Raw genomic sequence first — 27,496 nt, 5'->3', positions numbered from 1 at the left:
ATATTTGACAAATTACAGTCCATACAGCCAATTGATCGCTTAAATAACAAAATATTGGGTAAGTTAAACTGTTGGCGATTATATATATACGTATAACCTACTTGTGCATCGTGAATATTGGCCATGAATATTGCTTACCGGTTGGCCCAGATTTTACAGGGTCCCATTCATATATATTGTGTGTAGTGTTGTTGTGAGATGAAAAATGCATTAAAAATGCGTTGATGGAAAAACTGGTGCTACAATCAGTTTGTCAGCTAAAGATATTGATTGTTGTGACAAACGAAGTTTCGACGTGTGTGTGATAGCATCGTTATAAGCATCATCGTTTACATGGAAAGTAACGTATTATTATTGACCCATATCTTGAGTGAAAGCGTCAATATGAAAGGTGATTGTTTACTTGTCGTATTGAAGGATGTGAACATAATAGACACAGAAGAGGTTATGCAGCATATAAATAGGATATGCTTTTTCCACATTGGCCTGCATCTATATATGCAATCATAATAACACATTTTCACAGTGTCTATCTAGTGCAAACTGAACAGGAAAAGTGACATTTGTTATGACAGTATTACTGTACATTGTATACCATATAGATATTTCATTACCTATCCATATATCTATATTTGATATAGTACAGACTCATAGTATACTAAGTACGTATCATTCCATGGTACAAGGGATTCGTTCGTATTGCTGATGAACAGATATGTAGCCTATTTTCATGACATGTTTCCATGAATGAAAGCCAACAGATATCATTTATGCCAAATATTGTGTTCCTATATGGTTCATGGAATATTTAGTTTAGGAAAATATTTGTTCCTGTTTATAAGAAGTTGGAAATAATAAAAGTGTAGACCAGGAAGCAATTACACACCATTGTTTTAATTTGCTTATGGTGCATAGATAAAGGTAGCAATAGGACATGTGGCTTTGTCATTGAAGTGGCATCATCATTGAAGTGAGACATACCTGAAAATCAGGGTAAAACATATATACTTGAACTTACCAAAGCTCATATAAACAAAACCTATATGGAACCTGAAGAACTCCTAAATTTTTGCAATTTCTTAGCTTGTTTTATGTCATTGCTTTGACTGTTACATGCCTTATAAGTAATAGTCTTCCAATTAGCATATATACTGCCATCTGATAATCAAATATGATGTGTAGTAGTCTCTACATGCTTTCACAAATTTGTTGTTTGTAGGAAAATGTTCTCAAGTGTAATGGTATGTCGATCATTACAGATATCTTTCCATGGAAATCGTTAATATGTCTCTAATCTTGCATATGCAATGATCTCATTTGTAAGTAAATTAAACATCCAGGGGTTTGTCAACATTTTCGTGAAGGAACTCAATTTGGCTATATTCTGATGAAGCGACTCATAATTTTTTTCCTTATACAGATGATCTACATAATCATCCCCCAACCAACCAAAAATAGAGACAGGATAGGGAGTAATGGAAAAAGATGTTCTTTATTCACAGCTCGCCATGTTAAATAAAGTCTGCCGATATTAAAAAAAAAAAACCCTTGCTTACATGTTGATTATAATTTATGGTCAAGGGGAGACAACTTTTACAGCATAATCTGTGTTTACATGATTATGGCAGTTACAAACATCTAAACCACTTGTTAGACAATGACATATAAGATTTCATTTTTTTCCCCAGGAAATTGATAATTAAATTGAAGAAAAGATCAATAGAAAAAAACATATATTCACAATGTATCTGAGGTGGATTAGTAATTATTGATCGAGAGTTTGACACTGTAAAGGATCTTTTATACACTATCATGTTCCATTATGTCAATAAAAAAAACATGATATTCCCTCAGTGTATTTGAGACGGATAGGTTCTCATTGATGGAGGGAGAGGGACGCTGACACTGAAATTCTTTTATATACTACCAAGTATCAATACATTTTATTATGCCATGTTTTTGAAATTTTATACAGGTTGCTGCCACTTCATTTAATCATGGTGCGGCCTACAAAGAGACGATATACCAATGTGTTGCATGCCAAACATTTGTTGGATGCTGTCAATTTTGTTCGACAACAAAAGCAAATCCCAAACATTGAGAGAATTGCACGCTACATGAAGCGTATTCACAACCACACACAGTATGAGACTGAGAAGCAAATGCAGTATGCTGTTAAAGACAACTTGATTTTGTCATATCAGACTGTTGGGAAGAAAGGCAATATGACAGGTGTGGAACAGGAGGGATTCAGAATACCAGAAGAAGAAGACCTTGCTGAACAAGTAACCACTTTTTTATTTCATTTTTATCTCTTAACATTAATGGGTTTGTGTGGAAAACCCAATGGTTGGCAGGTGATCCCATACCAGTACCCTTTCTAATTTGCTTTGGAAATAAAAATCCTGGCTAAAGGTGACTAGCAAGTGCACAAGCACTATCATTGCTCCAACTTACCATGAATGGTAATTTTTGTAAGTTTTTTTTCAGAAAAGACCCGAACACCATTGCCAAAATTGATGAGTTGCACTTCTAAGAGATCTATAGTGAGTCCTCAGAATTTCAGTGAGTCTAGGACTCAAATATCTTAAAACCCAGTTTACTTGATATGATATTATGGTTTGATGGACTCCCTTGCTACAACCCACACACACACACAAGATTTATGATAACTAGATTTAATCAGTAGGTAATATACTCCTTAACCAAAGTGTCATTTTTAATCCTAACCCTTCATAATGATGGGGATGGAAAGTTGTTGGTTAGACTAAAGATCAAATTAGTGATAATGATAAGGTTTTAATATTTTCAGCAGGCAGATGACCATGACTGGTACTGTTTTAACTGTCACACGGTGGGAGATGTGCTACCATGTTCTGATTGTTGGCGAGTGTTCCACCCGAGCTGTACTGACGAGGAGTGGACTGGACCAAAATTCACTTGCTCCATCTGTAAAGTAAGTATGGGGTCCATGCTTGTTAATACAATATGTGCAACTCAGAAATATTTGTTTGTCAAAATCAGTTTTCATCTTTGTGAATGCCTTTTGATTCTTCTGATTTCCTGCCTTGACTTCTTAAGATTTTAAATAAAAAATTGGATTTGATATCTCCGCATGTTTTTTTAAGCACAATTTTTGGGGGGATATGAACCAGATATGAAATGGATTTCTGAAAGATCAGATTTAAACAGTATTATTTTTATTCCTTTAGTATCTGTACAGGTTCTTTCTAAATGAAAAGGCCAAAATTCTGTAGAGATTGTTAGATGTGTTTGTAAAATTTTAGGTATGTTTACCTCCGTGTGTTGTTTATATACACTGGCCTCTATAGTCAATCCTAGTAACCATTACATATACTTGTACAGATGATGGTTAATTGGGTACAGTTTGATTCTTGTTTGGTACCTCGTCTTATTGTTATTCAATAATTATTATTCTTGTCCCTAATTGACTGTCAAGCTTATCGCTGTACCTTTAGAGTAAATGAAGGGAAGTGATATGGAAGATCAGAATGATAATGATGAGTCTTCAGTGTTAATTCACAGCAAAAAAATTACAATGCCATAAAGAAAAGGAGATTTCCTTTTACATACTTTAGGAAGATTTTTTGTTAACAATAGAAAATTATTTAGTGCATTGTGTTAAGAACAAGATTTGTCTTGCTATTTCCTTGATAGGATTCAAAATTTTGGGTGGAGAGGGGAGGGGCAGGCGGGGGCAATTGGTTGATATTGCAGAGTCATTTATGTTTCTTTGACTAAAAATGATATATGACTCAATGAGAAAAGTTGTGGAAAATGGAAAATGTGGTGTACATCTATAACAGTAATATTGTATAGTTGGATATGAAGTCTGTTTGTACTGTTTCACACCTAACTCTCTGTGTCTCTTCATTTACAGTCAAACTTACAGGTTAGCTTGTTTTCTACCTTCCTTTTTGATTTGATATTGTGTTAGTAACCAATAGAAATTCAAAGTTCAAGTTTATGCATGAACATTTGATGATTTTATAGTTATTTGCAAAGATTTCATTTCAAATTTTATATTGCGGATACACATTTGCTTGAAAATATCACCAAGGAAAATAAAAGATGGAATTGTACCTGCTTTTGATTATCACATACATATCAGGAGCTACTAATAAATTTAATGATATATGACGATGTATACCATATTTTCCGCATTATAAACTGCAATGGTATGTAATCTGCAGAACCAATTTTTAACAATTTTTGCTATTAGAGCCACATATTATCCACATTGAAATATAAGTCACACCCTTTCTTGAGATGTGGTAACGGTTATGTTGACCCAAGTTCATTGCAAATGTATTATACACAGATAATTTGATTTATTGATGTGCTTCAAAAAGTAAAATAGAAATTACCGATCTCGTTTGGCTTTGGAGCCTTCAAAGATTGTCTACGCACAGATATAGGGCTTGAAGTTACGTACAGTGTACGTAAATATTACCGAAGGCCCTTGCATGCCAACAAAATTCTTATAGTCCCATATCATTTCTTGTAAGTTACGCAAAGCCATTCCTATCGTAAACAACCATGGCAGTTGTTCTAGAATTTGACCCGATGACCTATCAATCCCAGGATGCAACAGGCTATTGTAAACTTCCACCGTGGCTTCCGAAGCAACCATGAAATTTCAGAAGATATCGTTGTGATTCATATTAAAAGAAATGATAAATTAAATCCTTGAAAAAGTTTTTTTTTATTTCAATCTTAAAATCGTCCTGTATACAGCTATAAATGATTGTTCTAGTCTGTTTCAGTCACAAACATGTGATAAACAGGTAATCATAAAAATACTTGGCACCGACTTATACTGGTGTACTGGTATATTTGGTTTAAATCAATATTTTTTTATTCTATCTGGAAGCTTGACATGTTACTGCAATCAAAATTATCATGGTGCAAGGTCATGCAGATCAATAGTGCATGTGATACACCCCACAAAAAGGCTGTTAGGAAATACATAACGTAACAGGACAGATGTCCAAACTATACGCTTTTTTTTTTTTTTTTTTTCATTCTGCCAATTTATTTTGTCCACATATAAGCCCCATGCCTGACCACTGGAAAAAAGTCACTGCTTATAATACGGAAAATATGGTAATTCTAAATGGACTAAAGTATCATCTGCTGTGTGGTTTTATTTCTTATTAAACAAAAAATATATTGAAAATGCAATATGCTAACCATCTTTTAGAAAGAAAATGTTTTCTGTATGAAGTTCTATAATGAATGATGACAACGTTTTTGACCTTCCTATGTTTCTGTTTGTTGCTGCATGGCAATTGAGTGGTCATTTTATTAATAAGATTGATGTTTAAGTAGAGGAATATTCTTGGTGAAAATGTATAAATAAAAGTATTCAAAGGAAATTCTTTGGGGTATTGAATCATATTTGAAAGATCTGGGAAAATTGTATTGTAATTATTATTGTGTTAATGTTAATTTCAGTGAAAAATCATATTATTATGGAATTGATAGGCATCGAATCAGTATTGAACAAATTTTAATCAGTATTAAACTAATTTCAAGTTTGATATTGAGTTGATGAGGTGTAACATTTTTTGTTTGTTTTTGATTGAATTTAAAACCAGTATATTGATATATTGATCTGTTGTAAAGATCACATTTAGTTACAATATTTATGCTGAATTTTCAAATAATGATGAATTCTGGTTAAAACTGTTAAGATAATTTTCATGTTGGATTGTTATATAAGTACTGATAAACTGAAATAATATTTATCGAATCTGCACGTTTTTCCCAAGTAATATGTGGTAAACAGATGGTGAGAAAAGAGGACTTAACAGTTAAGTTAAAAGTTTCATTGTTCAAATAAATAAACATCCCCATAAGCAGGGATTTGTCACAGAAAGTAGTTTCTTCGGAATGTCTTACTGGCTGAAGACAAAAAAGGTCAAATGTCAAGGTCATGATCACTTGCATCTAGCACGCTTAATATGAGTTTCTAACAGACTTTACAGAATATTGTTTGGATGCATGTAATGCAAGTTGCCCAGTAAAAAATAATCAAGAAGATAAGAAATCTGGTAGATTGTCATTCATGTATTGTGTACAGGGAAATCTTGTAGGGAAAGTTCAATTTTATAGCCTGTAAACTTATTCAAAAGGAAATTTCTCTGAAAGACCAGTTAAATATTTTTTAATTACCAACAATTGATATTTTGATAAAAAGTTGTTGTGTACTTGATAGATATGTAAAATCACAGCTGTTATTGTCATTGTATACTTGACAGAGGTGTAAAATGATACCATTGCAGTTGTCGTTACCTGATAGATGTATAAAATTATACAGTTGTAATTATATGTTTATGATCTGTCTAACCTGTCACTTTAATTTATTTTTCCCTTCATTTTTGCATGAAAAGGAGATAGAGGTAATCATGTTTTCTATTCCTAAAGTATTTGCATTTTTGTGGGTGATCACTCCTAGATACTGATTTTTTTTCTTTGTCCCATTTTTGGTTTGGATTCTCTGATCTCTGATATACATTGTGTGTCAGTGTTACCTGGCAAATGTTTCAACAGTTCTCCTGTTTTCTGGAAAAAAAAATTTGATGAAATTTTGTTTTCATTGTGTTCTCGCCAAAATTTTTTCTTTGCCTTTATTTCTAAAATTTTCAGAAAAAAAATTCTGTACAATAAACATCACATCATGATCAGCAATGGAATTACTATAAAATTGTGTTAATAATGTGGTTTCATACTCCAAAATTCTGTATGATTTAACTCACATTTAAAAGAGGGACTCCTTATGCTTCAACAAAGAGCATTTGGCTGCTGGAAACTGGGACATTATATATCTTCGTTCCATGTATCTCATGATATCTTTAATTTGTTGCATTACATGCTGACATGGATGTTTAAAATCAAATTTGATAATATATAATGTAATTACAAGTAATTGTGATGTAATTACATTCGTGTATAATGTAAGAGCTACTCAAATCTTTTTGCGAACAAAGCTTTAATTTCTAAAACTTTAAAGAAGTATTTTGGGGACTTCATAAGATTTTCCAGATAACATTGACACAGGATAAGGCTTAAGTAGAGAGAGGACAAACAGCTTAGTACACTAAATATATGTAAACTTATATTCATTTGTAAATAGCTGCTTCTGGCTGTACTATTGTCTAAAGCACTGCAATGCCACGGTAGATTGTACACGATTTCAGTGACATGTCACCTCCATTCTCAGTATGACCCTGTTGTCAGCCATCATCTCGTCCTCATCATTCACTGTTGTGTCCTGGATCTAATCAAAATCACATTTTTTATCCCTTATAATGTCACTTTCACATTCATCATCATGGTTTTCGTCATTTGATACATTTTGTATATTTGTTGTGAATCATTGTGATGTTTGAGGCTGGGGTGAGGAAGACCTGCTGGGAGAAGGTGTTCTAAAACAATATTTTTAGGGTCAGGTGGTTATATACTAACACGCAAAAGAAACGCAACCGCAAAATGTTTATATTATGTTACTATTTTATTCAAATATGTCATTTATGTTTTTCAACTGATCAAAGATTAAGATTCATTTTACTGGATAACACATTCAATTTAGTATTTAGTTATCGCCAATGCAGTGAAACATGTCAAGGTTCAAAAGGGGGTAGTCCTAAAATTGCCCCAGTCTCAATAATGAGTACGTCCCCGTTTACATTTGTTGTGGCTCGAATTCTATGATGCATAGAGTTTATCGAACAGTTTATTTGTGTCAAAGGGATCATATTGGCGCAAAGCGAGTATTGTCTCCAGTGGATGCAGGCACGTTCTAATGCGACAATCTAACATGTCCCACACATGCTCTGTTGGCAAAAGATCAGGACTGTAAGGGGGACAGGGTAATGTGTCTACGTTGTTATGATGAAGAAAGTCCATTGTTTGTCGCGCTACATGGCACCTGGCATTGTCATGTGGAAAAAGCAGGTTATGTTGGTGAAGAAAGGGGTTTTACTGAAACTACATATACCACCCCACACCATAACACTACCACCGCCAAATTTGTGACATTCCACCATGCAGTTTTCACTGTATCTTTCTCCATGACATAGAAATATGCTCCACTGTCCATATGAGCGGTACAGTATAAATTTTGTCTCATCAGAGACGAGTACATGGCGCCATCTTTGCATAGGAAATACATTTGGACGTGTCCTCACAACCACTGTAGTCTGACTTCATGTCGATGTCGATTTAGTGGCATTCCAACAGCAACACAACAAGGTTTTATGCCAAATGAGCATACATGCCTCAAAACAGTGCCGTGACTTATTCTTGGATAATGTGTTCCTGGTGTCTCGTTTACAGTTTTTTGTGCAGTTCTGAAACGATTGCGCAAGTGCTGCAACCTCATGAATTTGGTCCTGACACAGTGTTAGAACCTTCGGTCGGCCAGTCCGAGGACAGTCTGCAGTTGTACCAGTCAATCTAAGGCAACTATAAAGCCGAATGATTGTGCTTTTTTGGATATTAAGTACTTTTTCTATAGCATTTTGAGTGTCTCAGCCCAACAGTAACTACACTGCTCTGCTGCAGTCAGCATCAATTAGCCTAGGCATTTTTCATGTGAAGACAAATTACATTAAATGTTGGATAATTCTTACCAGGTACCTGGAGGATGACATAGAGGTAAAATACTCATAAAATGCTACCATGTGTATCAGTGCACATGCAAATTGGGTATATCTTGCAAACATGAGAACAAGAAGCGTGACAAGAGTTCAAACCAACCATGAATTTCAAAGGAAATGTGTATGGTAGCAATGTGTTAAAATCACACATAATAATTCCAAATACAAATTCAAATACTGACATTTAATTGGGGTTGTGTTTCTTTTGAGTGTCAGTAAACTTGCAGTTAATGGCCAAAAAAATCCTAACTGAACCTTGTCGGATGGAGTTGGCTGTACATATATGCAGTATATAAAAGTAAAACAAAATGTACAACAGCTTTTTTACAACTTGCATTTGTGCATTGGGACAATTCTACAGGTTAAATAGTAAAAATAGAAAGTTAGGTTTGCTGTCCATATCTCCATTGCATGTTTGGGGGAAAAAGTGACATATAATTTAGGACCTCTAATCTTCTTCTGTGAACATCTGTTTCGACCTTCTGACTACCTTAACACTCACTTTTGGTTTAAAATGAGTATTTCTCTGTGATAGGAAAGCTATGGGCTGTGTCCTTGTATCATGACATTACAAGGTCTTTAAGTGATGCTTGCCACTAAATGGATGCTAATGAAAGTATTACTGGCTCATTCTGGTGTCAGAATACTGCTTTAGGGAGGATAGTGTGCCAAGATGTCTGTGACGTGTGATTTAGATAAATGGTTCTAGGAAAGGTCCAAAATGCATAGAGCAGCAACATTTTAAAATTACCTAAATTTATTACTCTACATGTAATAGGACATAAAGAAAGCAAATAAAACCAAATCATTTTTAGTAGGACTTTGCTACATGTTCTCATCAACTCACTGCTAGGCATGAAGCTTCCTACTCAAATAGTGACAGGAAACTCCTAGAAAGTGTTAAATACAGCTAAGTTACAGGTACAGGGAGGGGGGCGGGGATGTTCCTTTTTATACGCCCATCGAAAGACGGACGTATTATGGTATGGCGCTGTCTGTCCGTACAGTGTCTGGCGTCCGTCGTAAATTTTTATTTGTCCGGAGATCTCCTACATTTTTCAGCCGATCTTTATGAAACTTGGTAGGCTTAATCACCATGATATGAAATTGTGTTTTCCTGAATGGTGTTTGATTAGATGATTTGAATAAGATTTATGCCCCTTTGCTGTTTTGGATATTCACGGGCGTATTTTGTTCCGCTTTGCGGTACTCTTGTTAAATAGAGGTTGGAGGACACTCTTACCAACGTCAAATAGAATAATAAAGGTGGTTTCCTAGGCAGTAGCCAACAAAAGGTAAGGGGGTGGGCACTCCAAGGCAGGGACCAATAGAGGCTTAAAGGGTGCTCCTGTCCAACAGAGGTAAAGGGAGGGCACTCCTAGGTAGTGACAAATAAAGGCATGGTGGTGATCAGAAACAGTGTCAAATGGAAGATAAGGAATGTTCCTAGGAGAGTTAAATGGAGGTGAGAGAGAGATCTTAGACAACATCAAGTAGAGAGCAGGTTAGGGGGTGGCATGCTCAGAGAAAAGTGTTAAAAGAGGCAGTTCCAAAGCTAGGGATGTGATATGGTGGGGTGTTTCTAAAGACTCACCAAGTAGAGGCTAGTGGCACTGTTAGTATCTACTAGATATGTGTATTAAGGTCACTCATTCATTAGTGGCGTGGAGATAAAGACACTTCTATATCACCTAAACACTTGTATTGCTGGGAAATACATGTAGAAGATTGAAACTCTTAGCCAAAAAGTAAACCAGCACACGGCGACTGTGGGGAGAATGGATTTTTTTTCTATTAATTTGTTAAAAGTGATAATAAACAAATTTCTTTTTGCTGAATTCAGTACATTTACATTTTACTCCTACAATCACTAATGGCTAGGCTGCTGGAGGAGGAAGGGGCTTCCTGAATAATTTGAGCTACATGTACAGGTCTCTTCTCAATTTGGAATCTGGGTGGTTGATTATATATTTGTGTATGTACATATGTCAAGCATGGTTTGGTGGATGTTTTGTATAGTAGTCATTTATGTACTCAAGATTGCTTATATATCTTTTTTATTCTTTCCTCCCACAATGTATAAACTGCAAAGTGAAAGATACATTGGAATTTCAAATGTTCTGTAAATATTGATTTATATATAATGTAAAACATGTGGATTTAGTGAAATATGAATAAGCTGACAGATTAATATCTTAGGTTGTGAAGTTAAGCCATTATAGTAAAATCAATCTAATTATATTGATGGTTAAAAGATAGAAAATTGTGAAAGACTGGAAATTACATCAGTATTAAGATATTTTATCATCAATGGTTAAGGTTACTTTAGAGGTTGTTCTGTATATGACAAGATCAACACTGTGACATCACAAATAGTTCACCTTGCTTTTTACACTTGAGAAGCTGGAAATACTAATAAAAAATGTGGAGTTTGATAGGAATACATGGTTCATAAAAGATGAAATTTGGTTTTGACAATATGTTGTCCTTTAATGACAGTTAATAAAGCAAGACAGTCCTGTTGGAACTATGTAATGTATATCGAATGCAAGTAAAAGGGACTTGTAAAATACTTTTGTGATATTTGTTTAAAAACTGTTTGAAAGTAACAGCATTCTCATTCTATCTTTTATTATGCTTTCTTATTTGAATAAAAAATAATTAGATTTGAATGTTACATATTCAGAATTTGTGTTTTATGTTCCAAATTTGGGTTAAAAGTGAAAAGATGAAACTATATTAACTCAATTATCAGCATTAGATATGGATATTTGTAGGTCTCATTATCACAAAGCAACAATAATTGTGGATTAAGGTGTAGACCAAGAACTACTTAGAAATCAATGTTTCATATGGGTTTGATGGGAATGAAATATTTTTTATTGAAAACAGCTTTCTATGAAAAAAAGTTGCTACATTTTGTTGGTCTGTTGGTATTGTTGAGATTGTCATGCATGGGAGTTTTTGTGAAGTTGTAAGATCTTAGAATTTATATGCAAGTGTTTTTTAGAACTAGACCTCTGGGCATGTTCCTTTTATACCTCAATATGATATCTTTGAATTAAAGTTCGACATTTATTGTAGATTTTATAGTTGATAGATTTGATAAAAAAGATATAATTTCTTATGAAATCTGTCTGATTTATATATTATGAATATGCATATGCATATATGATATAGATGTAATGAGAAGTAGATCATCTAAAAACTATTCATGGTAATATTTTATTTTATGTTACTATGCCAACATAATTGTCAGAGATTAAGCACAGCTATTATCTACTTTCGCTTTCTGATTTATAGTTTTCTTTCAATTCTAATGAGAAAGCTATCTAAGAAATGTCACATTTTACTGGTAAATTCACATTTTTTGTGCATAAAGAAAGACAGCTCACTCATATATACCTTTATTAACGTCATTCTGTCATTATAACAAATCTGTTTCATTGCACATTTCTTGTGCTTTTGTTGGTGGCACAATGTACTGAGTTTTCCCTTACTACTAGCAGGTAACAGGAAATGTGGCAGAAAGATGATCTATCACCACTGTATAAAATAGACAGAGAAATCTCAAACTGTTTGGGAAAGATTATTGAAGATCACTATTCTGCAAAACCTCATTATGAACTTCTGAGATCTTATCACCAGGTTACCAGTTTCTCTGTGTACATCATACAGGGGTCATTGAATATGTTGAATTCATTTGAAACTAAAAGACACTGTATATTTTGGAACTACATTTCTAATAATCCAGCGATCTCAGTCGGGTTTCAATGAATAAATATGTGTATCTTCTTCAAATAATAGTTACATGAACATTTTATTTCTATTTTTAGAATACTTACACATGAACAAAATTGAGCAAAAATTTCTCAAGTGATTTATGTAGCTTTGTACAGTTGTATGATAGTCACTGAAAATGCTTTTTATTATAGGCTGGAAAGAAGAAAAACAAGATGAAGAGAAAGCTACTCAACACACTGCTTAGTTACACTATAATGAGGATGAAAGAAAAGGTAGGAGTAATGTGATATATTGATTCATGAAAAACAAGGATTTTCCCTGAAAAACTATCTGTGATCTAGTTTTTTTCATCTGTTTTATAAATACTGTTACCCTCTCCTTGTTTACATTGTCTTTCTACTGTATTACAATCTCCTTGTCAATGTTGTTGGACTTTTTTGGTATCCAGTTGTCTTTCCTTTCGTCTTTCCATTAATTGGTCTGTCTATCCTTTTATAAATGATTACTCTTTGTGATCTTTTGCCTTTTTACTGTTGGTGATTGTTGGTCCTTTTGATTCATTGACATTACAATTATCAGACATTTCCATTAAATTACTAATAATTCTTACATAATTATCATCATTTTTCTTCTTCCATTTCATACTATTGTTCAATCATTGTATCTTTTTTCTTATGTGTATGATGGAGACATGGAGCGAGACTTAGCCATAACTTTTCTGTTGGCGGCAGTTACAGCATTTTTTTTTATGCCCCCGCCATTTATGGCCGGGGGCATATAGGGGGTCCCATCCCGGGGTCCCGTCCCGTCCCAAATCAGTATATACCACCTAACAACTTCTTTTCACTATTATTTCACATGACATTTTCAGACATTTTCTAGTTTTATTCAAAGTCAAAGGTGTTTTAATGATAAGTGTAACTATTACCAGACCTGCCTTAGAGTAAGACACAATGTAGAGCCTCTCAGCACATGGTTTTAAGCTATGAGTTTGGTCTATACTTCATAGCAGCTGAACTTATAAAGCCAATATTGAAAGTTTTTGCTTATGTTGAGCTTAATTTCTCAGTAAGTAAATGTGCTATCATAAACAAACCTGGATTACACATATATCTATGCATGGCCATTCCCAAACACATTTCAGATTAGGAGTTTCGCCTACAGTTTACCATTGATTGCACTTTCTTAGTTATACATGAACAGGTATTTTTGAGTTTCAGATATTAGAGCACTGAACTCATGCTTTTCTGCGGGACTCACTCAAATTTTAAAGAAACATTACAAAAAATTACTGCATTAAGATAATAGTTAATAGATACATGTTGATTTATCTTGTTGCTTTAGACAAGTGGGGACACGCTAAGCATAATTTTTGTACTTAATTTGTTTCCGTTAACTATATAATGATTTACATTAAGTATTGCTAATTTGCTTTGTTACTTAGCAGAATAACTCTTCATATTTTATGCAGTACATGCACTATATTAACTGTTTTAACGTTGCCTGTACACACATCAACATTCCAAAATGCTCAAGTTTACATGCTGAAAAGTGGGTTCATGTAAATATTATAATACTTTTTGCTTTTTAATTATTTCTCAAACAGCCAATGATTTTTACACTGTTAATGTTTACAGCATGTGATTTTATTCCCATGTTTGTGTTTGTCAGACCAGAGAATTACACAAGATTGGCCATCGAGAACAAGAAGTACAGTTTGAACGATATTTTGTGTACCAGTCCATGGACTTGAATCACATCGAGCAGAAGGTTGAGAGTCACAAATACCGCAGTTTAGAGGAGTTCCTGGCCGACACACACCTTATATTTCACAACATATATCTTATATATGGGGGTAAGCAAAACTGACGACTGAAACTCTGGAATGTGATAAAACTGGCCATAATCTGTCATGGGATGGTACCAAGTACAGCTTATTATAAGAGTAATATATTTTTTTTAATTTTTAGATTAAGGTGTATGTTGAAATTTGAAATGACAGTAATTTTTTAGTTCAAAAGTGCTATTCACAGTTGAAACCAAAATTTTACCAAAAAACCCGGTGACAGTATTGCTGCAAATCGGTATAGAGTGTATTTACAGACCCATATTTAATATATATGTTCGTTGATTTCAATTAAAAGTTTTTTGGGAATTTTAATTCTTCATACCTATGATCATCAATAAACTGTAGATGAAGGTGTTGAAAGCCTTGAAGTTTGTTGGTGTAAAACAATGTCTTAAGATAAAATGCAAAATTATGAATCTCTTTCAAATGTAGAGAATTCATATTGTAGGCACAATGATATGGAAAGGGTTTTCACAGCATGAACAAGCTTCACAGGATAGTGAATAATCAACTAAATATTTTGTACACCTGTTGGCTTTCAGTGCGGAATTGTTGAAGAAAGTACATCAACAATATATTTAATTTCGTTTAGATTAGTGCAGATATATTTTTTTTTTTAATGTCTTTTTTTTTCGCCAAAATCCTGAGACAAAAAAAAGAGATGTATTTCTTAAGTAATGAACAAGAATTTTCTGTATAAATTTGATTTTCGATCAATCTATATTTCAAGATTTTATTCCATTGCTTAAATGAGTGAAAATAGAACTATTGCTCAAAAATAATAACCATAGAGTAGCAGTACAAACATGTTTTAATGGATGGCACAGCATATTTGCCTATTGATTTTGCCAGAAAATACAACTTTTACAAACCAATATTATTCTCATTTCAGATGAAATAAAGGGTGGAATGACTGAATTAGCGAGGATAATGGCAAGAGATTGTAAATACGATGTAAGTGATATTTGTAGAAATGCATAAAACATGTAATCTGTGTAATTATGTTATTTGTACACATACTTTTGGGCACTGAAGTTGCTGAAAAATGCTTTTATCCATATAGGTCATGTGCATAAGAAAATTATATATATGTAACATGATTTCAAGGGGGTCCCAAAGATCGACCTGCAACTGTCAGATATCATCTATCTCGAAGAAGTACTATCAGACATTAGAGATGTTTAAGTTTATTATCTAAATGAGGTACTTATGATGAATTATGAGATGGATCACCCACATCAGGAAGTCTCCTATATTGTCCAATAACACAGATAAGCTATACATATGTGTAATCCATGTATGATAAAATAGCTCCCGTTCCTAGGCTGAAACAAGAAAGTTCAACCTAAGCAATCACATTTTTAAATGACTAAACTGTCAAATCTGAAATGCTGTGGTTTATTGTCAATTCCTAAAATGGCGAGTAATAGTATCAGCGTGATATATATATATATATTAGATCAAATTGTAAAGTGCTGATGCGTTACTAATCAGATGTGTTTTTAATCTTTTTATATATTATATATATATGTGTATATGTTTCACCGTTTTCAAAGACATCTATGAAATGTTGTTATAGAATTGTATACTCAAAACTTTATTTATATTATTTTGCATGATATATTTAGAAAAACCAGTAACTCATAATTTGGCCAGGTTTCATTTAAGCATTTAATCTGTTTTAGGTTGAAGAAATTAAGCAATGTCATAATTGCTACTACATGTCAAATGCAAAACCAAAGGATTGGTTCTGTGAACCGTGTGTAAGTATAAACATAAACAGGTTCTGTGAACTGTGTGTAAGTATAAACATAAACAGGTTCTGTGAACCATGTGTAAGTATAAACATGAACAGGTTCTGTGAACCGTGTGTATAAACATAAACAGGTTCTATGAACCGTGTGTAAGTATAAACATGAACAGGTTCTGTGAACCGTGTGTAAGTATAAACATAAACAGGTTCTGTGAACCGTGTGTAAGTATAAACATAAACAGGTTCTGTGAACCTGTGTTACTGTACAGGAGGACGTGTGAAAAAATGATTTGTGAAATATTGGAATATAAAGAAGTATTCCATCGTATATTTAAATGTTAAATATTTTTCTTCTATCAGCAAAATTTCTATTAATATGCAGGCTGATTTGTTAAAAAATTACATAATCACTTATGATCTGTATACTGATCCTATAAAATAAAGAACAGATTAAAAATCATGTAACATGTACTGATTCATTGATTCTAATTGATTCTAATATCAGAACATTTGTTTATATAAGGGTCAATTGATTGAAAGTAGTAAAATCAAAACCAACACATTTTAAGCTGAATTGAAAGTTGTTAGGGTATCAAGTTTTAATATGTAGGTTGTGAAAGTAGAAAATGTTCAGAGTTTTGTTTGTATAAGATCCACCACATACACTGCCCAGCTGGTTTAGGATCTGCTACATACATTGTGTCTTGTTTACTTTGTACAGGATCCGCCCCATGAACTGGTATATGCCAAGTTAAAAGGTTACAGTTACTGGCCTGCCAAGGTCATACGGAAGGAAGGTGAAAAATATGATGTCCGATTCTTTGGAGGTTTTCATCAAAGGTAAGACTTCCATTCAAGGATATTTTTTAATTTGTTTGTCCCATGTCTTCACAAATTATAAATTTCCAGTTATAATGTAGTTTTGCAATAAGAAGGACTGAAGCAATTTACACTGACTGCCTGGTAGTCTGGGGTGTGTAGGTAGTCTGAGGTGTGTAGGTAGTCTGAGATGTGTAAGTAGTCTGGGGTGTGTAGGTAGTCTGGGGTGTGTAGGAAGTCTGAGGTGTGTAGATAGTCTGAGGTGTGTAGGTAGTCTGGGGTGTGTAGGAAATCTGGGGTGTGTAGATAGTCTGGGGTGTGTAGGTAGTCTAAGGTGTGTTTGAGTCTGGGGTGTGTAGGTAGTTTGAGGTGTGTAGGTAGTCTGAGGTGTGTTTGAGTCTGGGGTGTGTAGGTAGTTTGAGGTGTGTAGGTAGTCTGAGGTGTGTTTGAGTCTGGGGTGTGTAGGTAGTCTGGGGTGTGTAGGAAGTCTGAGGTGTGTAGGTAGTCTGGGGTGTGTAGGAAATCTGGGGTGTGTAGATAGTCTGGGGTGTGTAGGTAGTCTAAGGTGTGTTTGAGTCTGGGGTGTGTAGGTAGTCGGAGGTGTGTAGGTAGTCTGGGGTGCATACGGGCCAAAGTGTTCCACTAAACTTGAGATATATATTTTTCAAAATTGAATACATGTACTTAGTTTCTTGCAGCTAAAAACCAGGTATTGATAGCTTCTGTGGTGAAATAAAATTTCAAGATTTTTATTTCTGTATTTGACGATGAAATCATATGTTGTAGTTTATGAATAAAGTGATTTCATTTCTTTTATTACAGGGCCCTCCTAGCACCAGATCAAATAAAACCTATAACAGCAAATGTTAAAAGCATTGTAACCAAGAGAACTGCTGGTAAGTACTTTAGATGCCATTAGCTTCTGGTACAGAGATATGCTGGAAATGTTTAGCTCGGCTTTGAAATTGACTTGACTGAGCTGTAAAGTGAACATGTTTTTCTTTAAAAAAAAATCAATTTATATCCTATTTTGTCATTTTTAAATCAGCTGTGATTTGTTTTAACAAGAAGTGAATTCCATGAAAGTCAGTGTATTTAATATATGATATCCACAAAGATTTAAGACTTAAAATTGTACATTTTTTGTGTAAAACAACATGGAACTGTGTCAACTTGGTTAACATATTTTTTAATCTTTTAAGTTCAAAATTTAATTTCTCTATTCTCTATTCACATCTTCCTTTGCATTGCTACTTGTATACTACAGTGTATGAAATAACATTATATAACAATAAATGTATGGATGGGTCTTACAGCCTTACAATAATAAACTAATTGATATTATGAAAATATGAACCTGTACAGTCTTCTTATCTCTTTCTCTGGTCCATTTATAGAAATATAACAGTATTACAGTGAATCAGTTACAAGGAACTCATGCTAGAGTGAACATTTAACAGTATTACATTGAATAAGTTACAAGGAACTCATGCTAGAGTGAACATATAACAGTATTACATTGAATAAGTTACAAGGAACTCATGCTAGAGTGAACATATAACAGTATTACATTGAATAAGTTACAAGGAACTCATGCTAGAGTGAACATATAACAGTATTACATTGAATAAGTTATAACGAACTCATGCTAGAGTGAACATATAACAGTATTACATTGAATAAGTTACAAGGAACTCATGCTAGAGTGAACATATAACAGTATTACATTGAATAAGTTATAACGAACTCATGCTAGAGTGAACATATAACAGTATTACAGTGAATAAGTTACAAGGAACTCATGCTAGAGTGAACATATAACAGTATTACATTGAATAAGTTATAACGAACTCATGCTAGAGTGAACATATAACAGTATTACATTGAATCAGTTACAAGGAACTCATGCTAGAGTGAACATATAACAGTATTACATTGAATAAGTTATAACGAACTCATGCTAGAGTGAACATATAACAGTATTACATTGAATAAGTTACAAGGAACTCATGCTAGAGTGAACATATAACAGTATTACATTGAATAAGTTATAACGAACTCATGCTAGAGTGAACATATAACAGTATTACATTGAATAAGTTACAAGGAACTCATGCTAGAGTGAACATATAACAGTATTACATTGAATAAGTTATAACGAACTCATGCTAGAGTGAACATATAACAGTATTACATTGAATCAGTTACAAGGAACTCATGCTAGAGTGAACATATAACAGTATTACATTGAATAAGTTACAAGGAACTCATGCTAGAGTGAACATATAACAGTATTACATTGAATCAGTTACAAGGAACTCATGCTAGAGTGAACATATAACAGTATTACATTGAATCAGTTACAAGGAACTCATGCTAGAGTGAACATATAACAGTATTACATTGAATAAGTTATAACGAACTCATGCTAGAGTGAACATATAACAGTATTACATTGAATCAGTTACAAGGAACTCATGCTAGAGTGAACATATAACAGTATTACATTGAATCAGTTACAAGGAACTCATGCTAGAGTGAACATATAACAGTATTACATTGAATAAGTTATAACGAACTCATGCTAGAGTGAACATATAACAGTATTACATTGAATCAGTTACAAGGAACTCATGCTAGAGTGAACATATAACAGTATTACATTGAATAAGTTATAACGAACTCAAGCTAGAGTGAACATATAACAGTATTACATTGAATCAGTTACAAGGAACTCATGCTAGAGTGAACATATAACAGTATTACATTGAATCAGTTACAAGGAACTTGCTAGAGTGAACATATAACAGTATTACATTGAATAAGTTATAACGAACTCATGCTAGAGTGAACATATAACAGTATTACATTGAATCAGTTACAAGGAACTCATGCTAGAGTGAACATATAACAGTATTACATTGAATAAGTTATAACGAACTCATGCTAGAGTGAACATATAACAGTATTACATTGAATCAGTTACAAGGAACTCATGCTAGAGTGAACATATAACAGTATTACATTGAATCAGTTACAAGGAACTCATGCTAGAGTGAACATATAACAGTATTACATTGAATAAGTTACAAGGAACTCATGCTAGAGTGAACATATAACAGTATTACATTGAATAAGTTATAACATATAACAGATTACTCATGCTAGAGTGAACATATAACAGTATTACATTGAATCAGTTACAAGGAACTCATGCTAGAGTGAACATATAACAGTATTACATTGAATAAGTTATAACGAACTCATGTTAACATAAGGAACTCATGCTAGAGTGAACATATAACAGTATTACATTGAATCAGTTACAAGGAACTCATGCTAGAGTGAACATATAACAGTATTACATTGAATAAGTTACAAGGAACTCATGCTAGAGTGAACATATAACAGTATTACATTGAATCAGTTACAAGGAACTCATGCTAGAGTGAACATATAACAGTATTACATTGAATAAGTTATAACGAACTTGTGCCAGTTGTAGCTTTACTTTCTGTTTCTCATTTTGTCCATGTATGATTTATTGAGCTAAACCTATAATTCAGCTTATGATAATTTTAGTAAAAACAGAATTATCTGAAATTCTATTTCTCATTGTTTTCACAGGATTTATGAAAGCTTGTGAAGAGTTAAAGAAGCACCAAATTCGTCTAGCTGAGCAGGCACAAGAGAACACAGAGGATGAAGAGGAAGAGGATGAAAAGGATGATGACCGGTCAACCAGTGGTAGGATGGATGATAGGATGGAGGTAGAAGGGGATGAAGAAGGAGAGGATGATGTCAATGGACATGACAGTAGTAATTTGGAAGTGAGCTCAACAAGTCTCAGTCCGCCCAAGAAACGTCTCTGTCTCAAGGTTAGTGTTTCTGATGATCTCTGTCTCAAGGTTAGCATTTCTGAGGGTCTCTGTCTCAAGGTTAGTGTTTCTGATGGTCTCTGTCTCAAGGTTAGTGTTTCTGATGGTCTCTATGTCAAGGTTAGTGTTTCTGATGGTCTCTGTGTCAAGATTAGTGTTTCTGATGGTCTCTATGTCAAGGTTAGTGTTTCTGATGGTCTCTGTGTCAAGATTAGTGTTTCTGATGGTCTCTGTGTCAAGGTTAGTGTTTCTGATGGTCTCTGTGTCAAGGTTAGTGTTTCTGATGGTCTCTGTCTCAAGGTTAGTGTTTTTGATGGTCTCTGTCTCAAGGTTAGTGTTTCTGATGTTCTCTGTGTCAAGGTTAGTGTTTCTGATGGTCTCTGTGTCAAGGTTAGTGTTTCTGATGATCTCTGTCTCAAGGTTAGCGTTTCTGATGGTCTCTATCACAAGGTTAGCATTGCTGATGGTCTCTGTGTCAAGGTTAGCATTGCTGATGGTCTCTGTGTCAAGGTTAGTGTTTCTGATGGTCTCTGTCTCAAGGTTAGTGTTTCTGATGGTCTCTGTGTCAAGGTTAGCATTGCTGATGGTCTCTGTGTCAAGGTTAGTGTTTCTGATGATCTCTGTCTCAAGGTTAGTGTTTCTGATGGTCTCTGTCTCAAGGTTAGCATTGCTGATGGTCTCTGTGTCAAGGTTAGCATTGCTGATGGTCTCTGTGTCAAGGTTAGTGTTTCTGATGGTCTCTGTCTCAAGGTTAGTGTTTCTGATGGTCTCTGTGTCAAGGTTAGCATTGCTGATGGTCTCTGTGTCAAGGTTAGTGTTTCTGATGATCTCTGTCTCAAGGTTAGTGTTTCTGATGGTCTCTGTCTCAAGGTTAGCATTGCTGATGGTCTCTGTGTCAAGGTTAGTGTTTCTGATGGTCTCTGTGTCAAGGTTAGTGTTTCTGATGGTCTCTGTGTCAAGGTTAGTGTTTCTGATGGTCTCTGTGTCAAGGTTAGTGTTTTTGATGGTCTCTGTCTCAAGGTTAGTGTTTCTGATGATCTCTGTGTCAAGGTTAGTGTTTCTGATGGTCTCTGTCTCAAGGTTACCATTGCTGATGGTCTCTGTGTCAAGGTTAGTGTTTCTGATGATCTCTGTCTCAAGGTTAGTGTTTCTGATAGTCTCTGTCTCAAGGTTAGTGTTTGTGATGGACTAGTTCATAGGATGTTAAAATGACCACAGTCTGCCAAACATGTCTGTCTCAAGGTAAGTGTTTGTCACAGACCAGGTCTCAAAATCTTAAAACAGTAAATACCGGTAGTAATATTGTGATGACTTGTAAAATTTTGTCCAGTTAAAAAACCAGGATGTTATTTTGATGGTATGGATGAGATAACAAGGAAAGAAGTAACATTTTGAGATGTATATGCATGAAAGTGAGGGCAGTGAATCTCGCTCTTTTTAACAGGACAGAAGTGTTTTAGGAGTAAGTTAAAGACATAAATCTCTGATATTTCAGGCTTCAACACCTGAGGATGCTAACATTGTCACATCAAGTGAGGATAAAATTAACATTCCAAAGGTCACCACGGTTACCGTAGCTGTCCAAACAACAAAAAGGGTGAGTTTTCTGGGACATGCAGGTTCAGCATGAAATCAGCAGACCCATTCTATCTGATGAAAGTCCTGTCTTGAGTTTCTCAGACTTGAAAACTAAGTTGAAAACAAAGATGGAATAAAAAAAATACACGTTTTATTCTACTCACAATATGCGAAAATTTGTCAGATTTTTCCCTAATAAAACATAAGGTCTGTTGTTCAAAGAAATCCTTTTCAAAGAATCATTTGATGTGAACATGAATTGATCAAGTAAATTCAAAAGAAAAGAATGACCAAATAAATAAAAGGTTTGAAAAAAGGAATGACCAAGTATTTCAACAATCAGGAGACAGGCAGCTATGAGAAATAAAAAGAAATTATCTGTGACCTGAATTAAATAAATATTTTATCATCGATATTCTTTAATACTAAAAGACATATTTAGTTATTTTGACACCCTACTTAAAAAATTTCTCCTTATTCTACAGAACACAAAATCACAGTATTGTCAAACAGATCGTCGAGTGGAAAACTTGCCCTCAACTGTTGAACCAGAACCATTACCTTCTCCAAAAACAACTAACATTGTGTGCCCCCAGACACAAGGCTCCACTAAATGTTCCTGTGATGAGAAATACAACAAAGTTTTCAATGACTTCAAAGAAAGGCTGGACAAAGATCATAAAGAAGACAAGGAAAAATCACTGAAAGAACAGTCTGATAGGGTAAGTGTGTGGTTTACAGAGTCTTTATCTACCTTCAGGGTTAAACATCCCCACAATTACTGACAGAACAGTCTGATAGGGTAAGTGTGTGGTTTACTCTTTATCTACCTTCAGGGTTAAACATCCCCACAATTACTGACAGAACAGTCTGATAGGGTAAGTGTGTGGTTTACAGAGTCTTTATCTACCTTCAGGGTTAAACATCCCCACAATTACTGACAGAACAGTCTGATAGGGTAAGTGTGTGGTTTACAGAGTCTTTATCTACCTTAAGGGTTAAACATCCCCACAATTACTGATAGAACAGTCTGATAGGGTAAGTGTGTGGTTTACAGAGTCTTTATCAACCTTAAGGGTTAAACATCCCCACAATTACTGACAGAACAGTCTGATAGGGTTAGTGTGTGGTGTACAGAGTCTTTATCAACCTTACCTTACTGAGGGTTAAACATCTTTATCAACCTTAAGGGTTAAACATAATTACTGATAGAACAGTCTGATAGGGTAAGTGTGTGGTTTACAGAGTCTTTATCAACCTTAAGGGTTAAACATCCCCACAATTACTGACAGAACAGTCTGATAGGGTTAGTGTGTGGTGTACAGAGTCTTTATCAACCTTAAGGGTTAAACATCCCCACAATTACTGATAGAACAGTCTGATAGGGTAAGTGTGTGGTTTACAGAGTCTTTATCAACCTTAAGGGTTAAACATCCCCACAATTACTGATAGAACAGTCTGATAGGGTAAGTGTGTGGTTTACAGAGTCTTTATCAACCTTAAGGGTTAAACATCCCCACAATTACTGATAGAACAGTCTGATAGGGTAAGTGTGTGGTTTACAGAGTCTTTATCAACCTTAAGGGTTAAACATCCCCACAATTACTGATAGAACAGTCTGATAGGGTAAGTGTGTGGTTTACAGAGTCTTTATCAACCTTAAGGGTTAAACATCCCCACAATTACTGATAGAAAAGTCTGATAGGTTAAGTGTGTGGTTTACAGAGTCTTTATCAACCTTAAGGGTTAAACATCCCCACAATTACTGATAGAACAGTCTGATAGGTTAAGTGTGTGGTTTACAGAGTCTTTATCAACCTTAAGGGTTAAACATCCCCACAATTACTGATAGAACAGTCTGATAGGGTAAGTGTGTGGTTTACAGAGTCTTTATCAACCTTAAGGGTTAAACATCCCCACAATTACTGATAGAACAGTCTGATAGGGTAAGTGTGTGGTTTACAGAGTCTTTATCAACCTTAAGGGTTAAACATCCCCACAATTACTGATAGAACAGTCTGATAGGTTAAGTGTGTGGTTTACAGAGTCTTTATCAACCTTAAGGGTTAAACATCCCCACAATTACTGATAGAAAAGTCTGATAGGGTAAGTGTGTGGTTTACAGAGTCTTTATCAACCTTAAGGGTTAAACATCCCCACAATTACTGATAGAACAGTCTGATAGGGTAAGTGTGTGGTTTACAGAGTCTTTATCAACCTTAAGGGTTAAACATCCCCACAATTACTGATAGAACAGTCTGATAGGGTAAGTGTGTGGTTTACAGTCTTTATCAACCTTAAGGGTTAAACATCCCCACAATTACTGATAGAACAGTCTGATAGGGTAAGTGTGTGGTTTACAGAGTCTTTATCAACCTTAAGGGTTAAACATCCCCACAATTACTGATAGAACAGTCTGATAGGGTAAGTGTGTGGTTTACAGAGTCTTGAACATGGCATGCATTTACTCTATTATTTTGATACTGCATGACTGAAAGTAATAATGGACTGTCATTAACATAAGATAACATTTACATGCAAGGTTATTGGAAACCTCAGGGTCAGAAAAATTCATCTTATCACAGAATGTAGAAAAAAAATACAGATTTGTCTGTTTTGATTAGAATTCAATAGGATACAGCTTTTAGATACCTGGTCCGAAGGACTGGTGAGTTTATACTATACAGTGGCATCCGTTGTCTGTTGTCCTTCAGGTTTTTTTAAAAAAAAACCCAAAAACTTCTAGTCATAAAGGACTAAGAAGAGGAGTGGGGCTTAATAAAGAAAATTGGTAAAATCTTTGTTAAATGACTGAATTTCTGAATAGGTTAGATGAGCAATACAGGCCACAAGGGCCTCTTGTATTTACTAAACCTTATGAAGCAACTTAGCAGTAGCCAGTAAGGTGAGATATGTAGAGAAATATATCATACTGAAAACAAGTTATACTGATATCATGTTAAATTCAAGCCATGTTTAGTTTTGTTCAGTTTTTTTTTAATCTTTTACAGTTACAAAAAGATTTTAATGAAGACAAACAAATTGCTGTGTCGCGTGCAGTGAACAACATGCAGCGTGAGGTTGACCGTGTGAAGCGACTGACTGAAGAAAGATGTAAACAAGAGTATATGGAAGAAATGAAAAAACTAGCCCAAAAACATAAAGAGGCGACATCTGTTACCAAGAAAAAGCAATGGGTAGGTGGACATTAGGAAACCAAGGATTGTCACAATAACTTACACATGTTAACAAGCATCACCTCTTGTGCAAATTCATATCTCAACCTTCTGCAGTTAATAACTAGGTTACCGTTATCATAAGTAGAAAAAAACAGGCTGCACGTCTTATCTGATTGTCAGGATACTTCACATGTGTTCACAAATGTCACCTCTTGAACAAGTTCATGTTTCAGTCTTTTTCTATCAAAAACTAGGTCACTATTACTATAAATAGAGAGTGATAGACTTTTTGATATCACTGCCATACAACTTGTGGAGCATTAGGGTATTTGTATCATCTGCAATGCGTTGTTGTATATTTGCAGTGTTATAACTGTGAGGAGGAAGCCATGTACCACTGTTGCTGGAACACGTCCTACTGTAGTGTTAAATGCCAACAGGACCACTGGCACAAAGAACACAAGCGTGTATGTCGACGGAAACGTTGACACTCTCCATCTTGTTGGGGCTCGGCCCACATACCTCCGCTGTCATCACATGCTATAGGCAACATTTATCATCACTAGTCTCACTGCCGTCATCAGAGTCATCTCAGGACATCGCTAATTACTGTTCTGTCCAAACCTTGAATAGATTTTACCAGAATGAAAATCTGACCTATCGAAAATACAGAAGGAGCCATTAAGAAAACATTTAAATTGATTTTAAGAAGTGACATTGTCAATTGATATACTAGCTTTAGGAATCACTTGTTTTTTCATAAAACTGCTAGTCAGTTTGTAAGGTTATACACTAAATGTTACTTAGGCTGCAATCTCTTGTATCACATTTGAAACTTTTGTGCAATTGATTTAGATAAAGAAATTTATGCCAAGAGGGAAATTAATTGTAAAAAAATGAGGGAATTCTGAACCTCTACATGTTTTTGTATAATGTATAGAAGAGACCAGTAATGAAGATTCTTCTATAACATTGTAAAGTTTGGGAAAAGAAACACTTTGAACAATTAAATCTATTTAAAGATTCTTTATAGAACTTTGGAAATTTCATTCCTTTTTAAATATCATTTTGTTTTATCATTTTCATTGCCAGTATAGAAATTCATAGCACTTTCATTTGAGACTTGTTGTCTTTTCAATAATATTGTTTTAATTTTTCCCCCTGTTGTAAAAAGTGAAAAGGAATTTTATTGTATGGATGGTCAATATCATCTCGTATTTCAATTTCTATTTATACATCAACAGCAGTGACATAGGAGATCTTGTTGGTGTTCATCACAGATCTGGCATATCTTTTGTTATTCATTTTTTTGTCATTATTTCATTTCACTCCCGTGTACACAATTTTTACAGTGGAATCTCGTTAATTTGATTAGTAGATTGATTATCCTCTGATCATAGGTGTCTGGAAAAGAATATTTTTTTTTTTGTTAAACTGAATTTTTCAGCTTTGTTGATAGAATGAACAATGTTTTTGTTGTGATTTTCTGCAAATAATCACCACAAAATAGTTTAAGTGATATTTTTGGGATATGTAATTTTTTTTTAACTTATACAAGAGAGTTGGGGGATTGAGTATAGAGTGATCACATGGTCTGTGCATCAATGCATGTGAGTGCGAGTGTAAGTGTCCATGATAAACTTTTTGTACAAGATATCTTATAAACTTGAAGATTTGTTTCACATGCACACCTTAGCACCACGACCCCAATGTCTACACCTGATTAGATGTTGGTGTACATTGATCAAGGTTAAAAGTCAAAGGTCACCTTAGAACACTTTGCAAATAAAAAGCTTGTGTACAGGATGGATGTCGGGGGTATATCTATGTGAGTCCCTGCTCACTTTAGACTCAATAGTTACATGGAGTTTTGAAGACTTTCTTAGAAAAAGTCCTGGAGATGTTTAAAAACATTATTTCAGTAGGGGCCAAGTTTGTGATATATCATTTGACATATATATATATATTTGTAAATATGTAATTATCCACCTTAATAGAGAACCTTGTGATTC

At 34.4% G+C, this 27,496-nt stretch overlaps 1 protein-coding gene across 1 annotated transcript; it reads left to right on the top strand.

Annotated features, from left to right (window-relative positions):
- LOC132562512 (zinc finger MYND domain-containing protein 11-like) lies at nt 1-26,478 on the top strand. Its single transcript, XM_060227258.1, has 15 exons — nt 1-58; nt 1,976-2,285; nt 2,813-2,956; nt 3,902-3,913; nt 12,620-12,700; nt 14,100-14,283; nt 15,170-15,231; nt 15,963-16,040; nt 16,752-16,870; nt 17,672-17,745; nt 20,477-20,727; nt 22,223-22,324; nt 22,791-23,027; nt 25,317-25,502; nt 25,850-26,478. Exons 2-15 carry the CDS (start codon nt 1,998-2,000, stop codon nt 25,970-25,972), a joined length of 1,941 nt encoding a protein of 646 aa, XP_060083241.1. The 5' UTR covers nt 1-58; nt 1,976-1,997; the 3' UTR covers nt 25,973-26,478.
- The last annotated feature ends 1,018 nt before the right edge of the window (nt 26,479-27,496 follow it).

Source organism: Ylistrum balloti, unplaced genomic scaffold (genome assembly GCF_031769215.1).
Source record: "Ylistrum balloti isolate Yb309-2 unplaced genomic scaffold, AGI_CSIRO_Ybal_v1 Utg371440, whole genome shotgun sequence".
Classification (NCBI taxonomy): domain Eukaryota; kingdom Metazoa; phylum Mollusca; class Bivalvia; order Pectinida; family Pectinidae; genus Ylistrum; species Ylistrum balloti.
The sequence above is the reverse complement of the archived record's forward strand: the minus strand, read 5'-3'. Positions and strand labels throughout refer to the sequence as shown.

Excerpts from the sequence above, each read along its gene's own strand:
- LOC132562512 (XM_060227258.1), top strand. The coding sequence starts at position 1,998 with ATGGTGCGGCCTACAAAGAGACGATATACCAATGTGTTGCATGCCAAA. Across the intron at positions 14,284-15,169 it reads CATATATCTTATATATGGGG|ATGAAATAAAGGGTGGAATG; the intron begins GTAAGCAAAACT and ends TTCTCATTTCAG. Across the intron at positions 23,028-25,316 it reads TGAAAGAACAGTCTGATAGG|TTACAAAAAGATTTTAATGA; the intron begins GTAAGTGTGTGG and ends AATCTTTTACAG.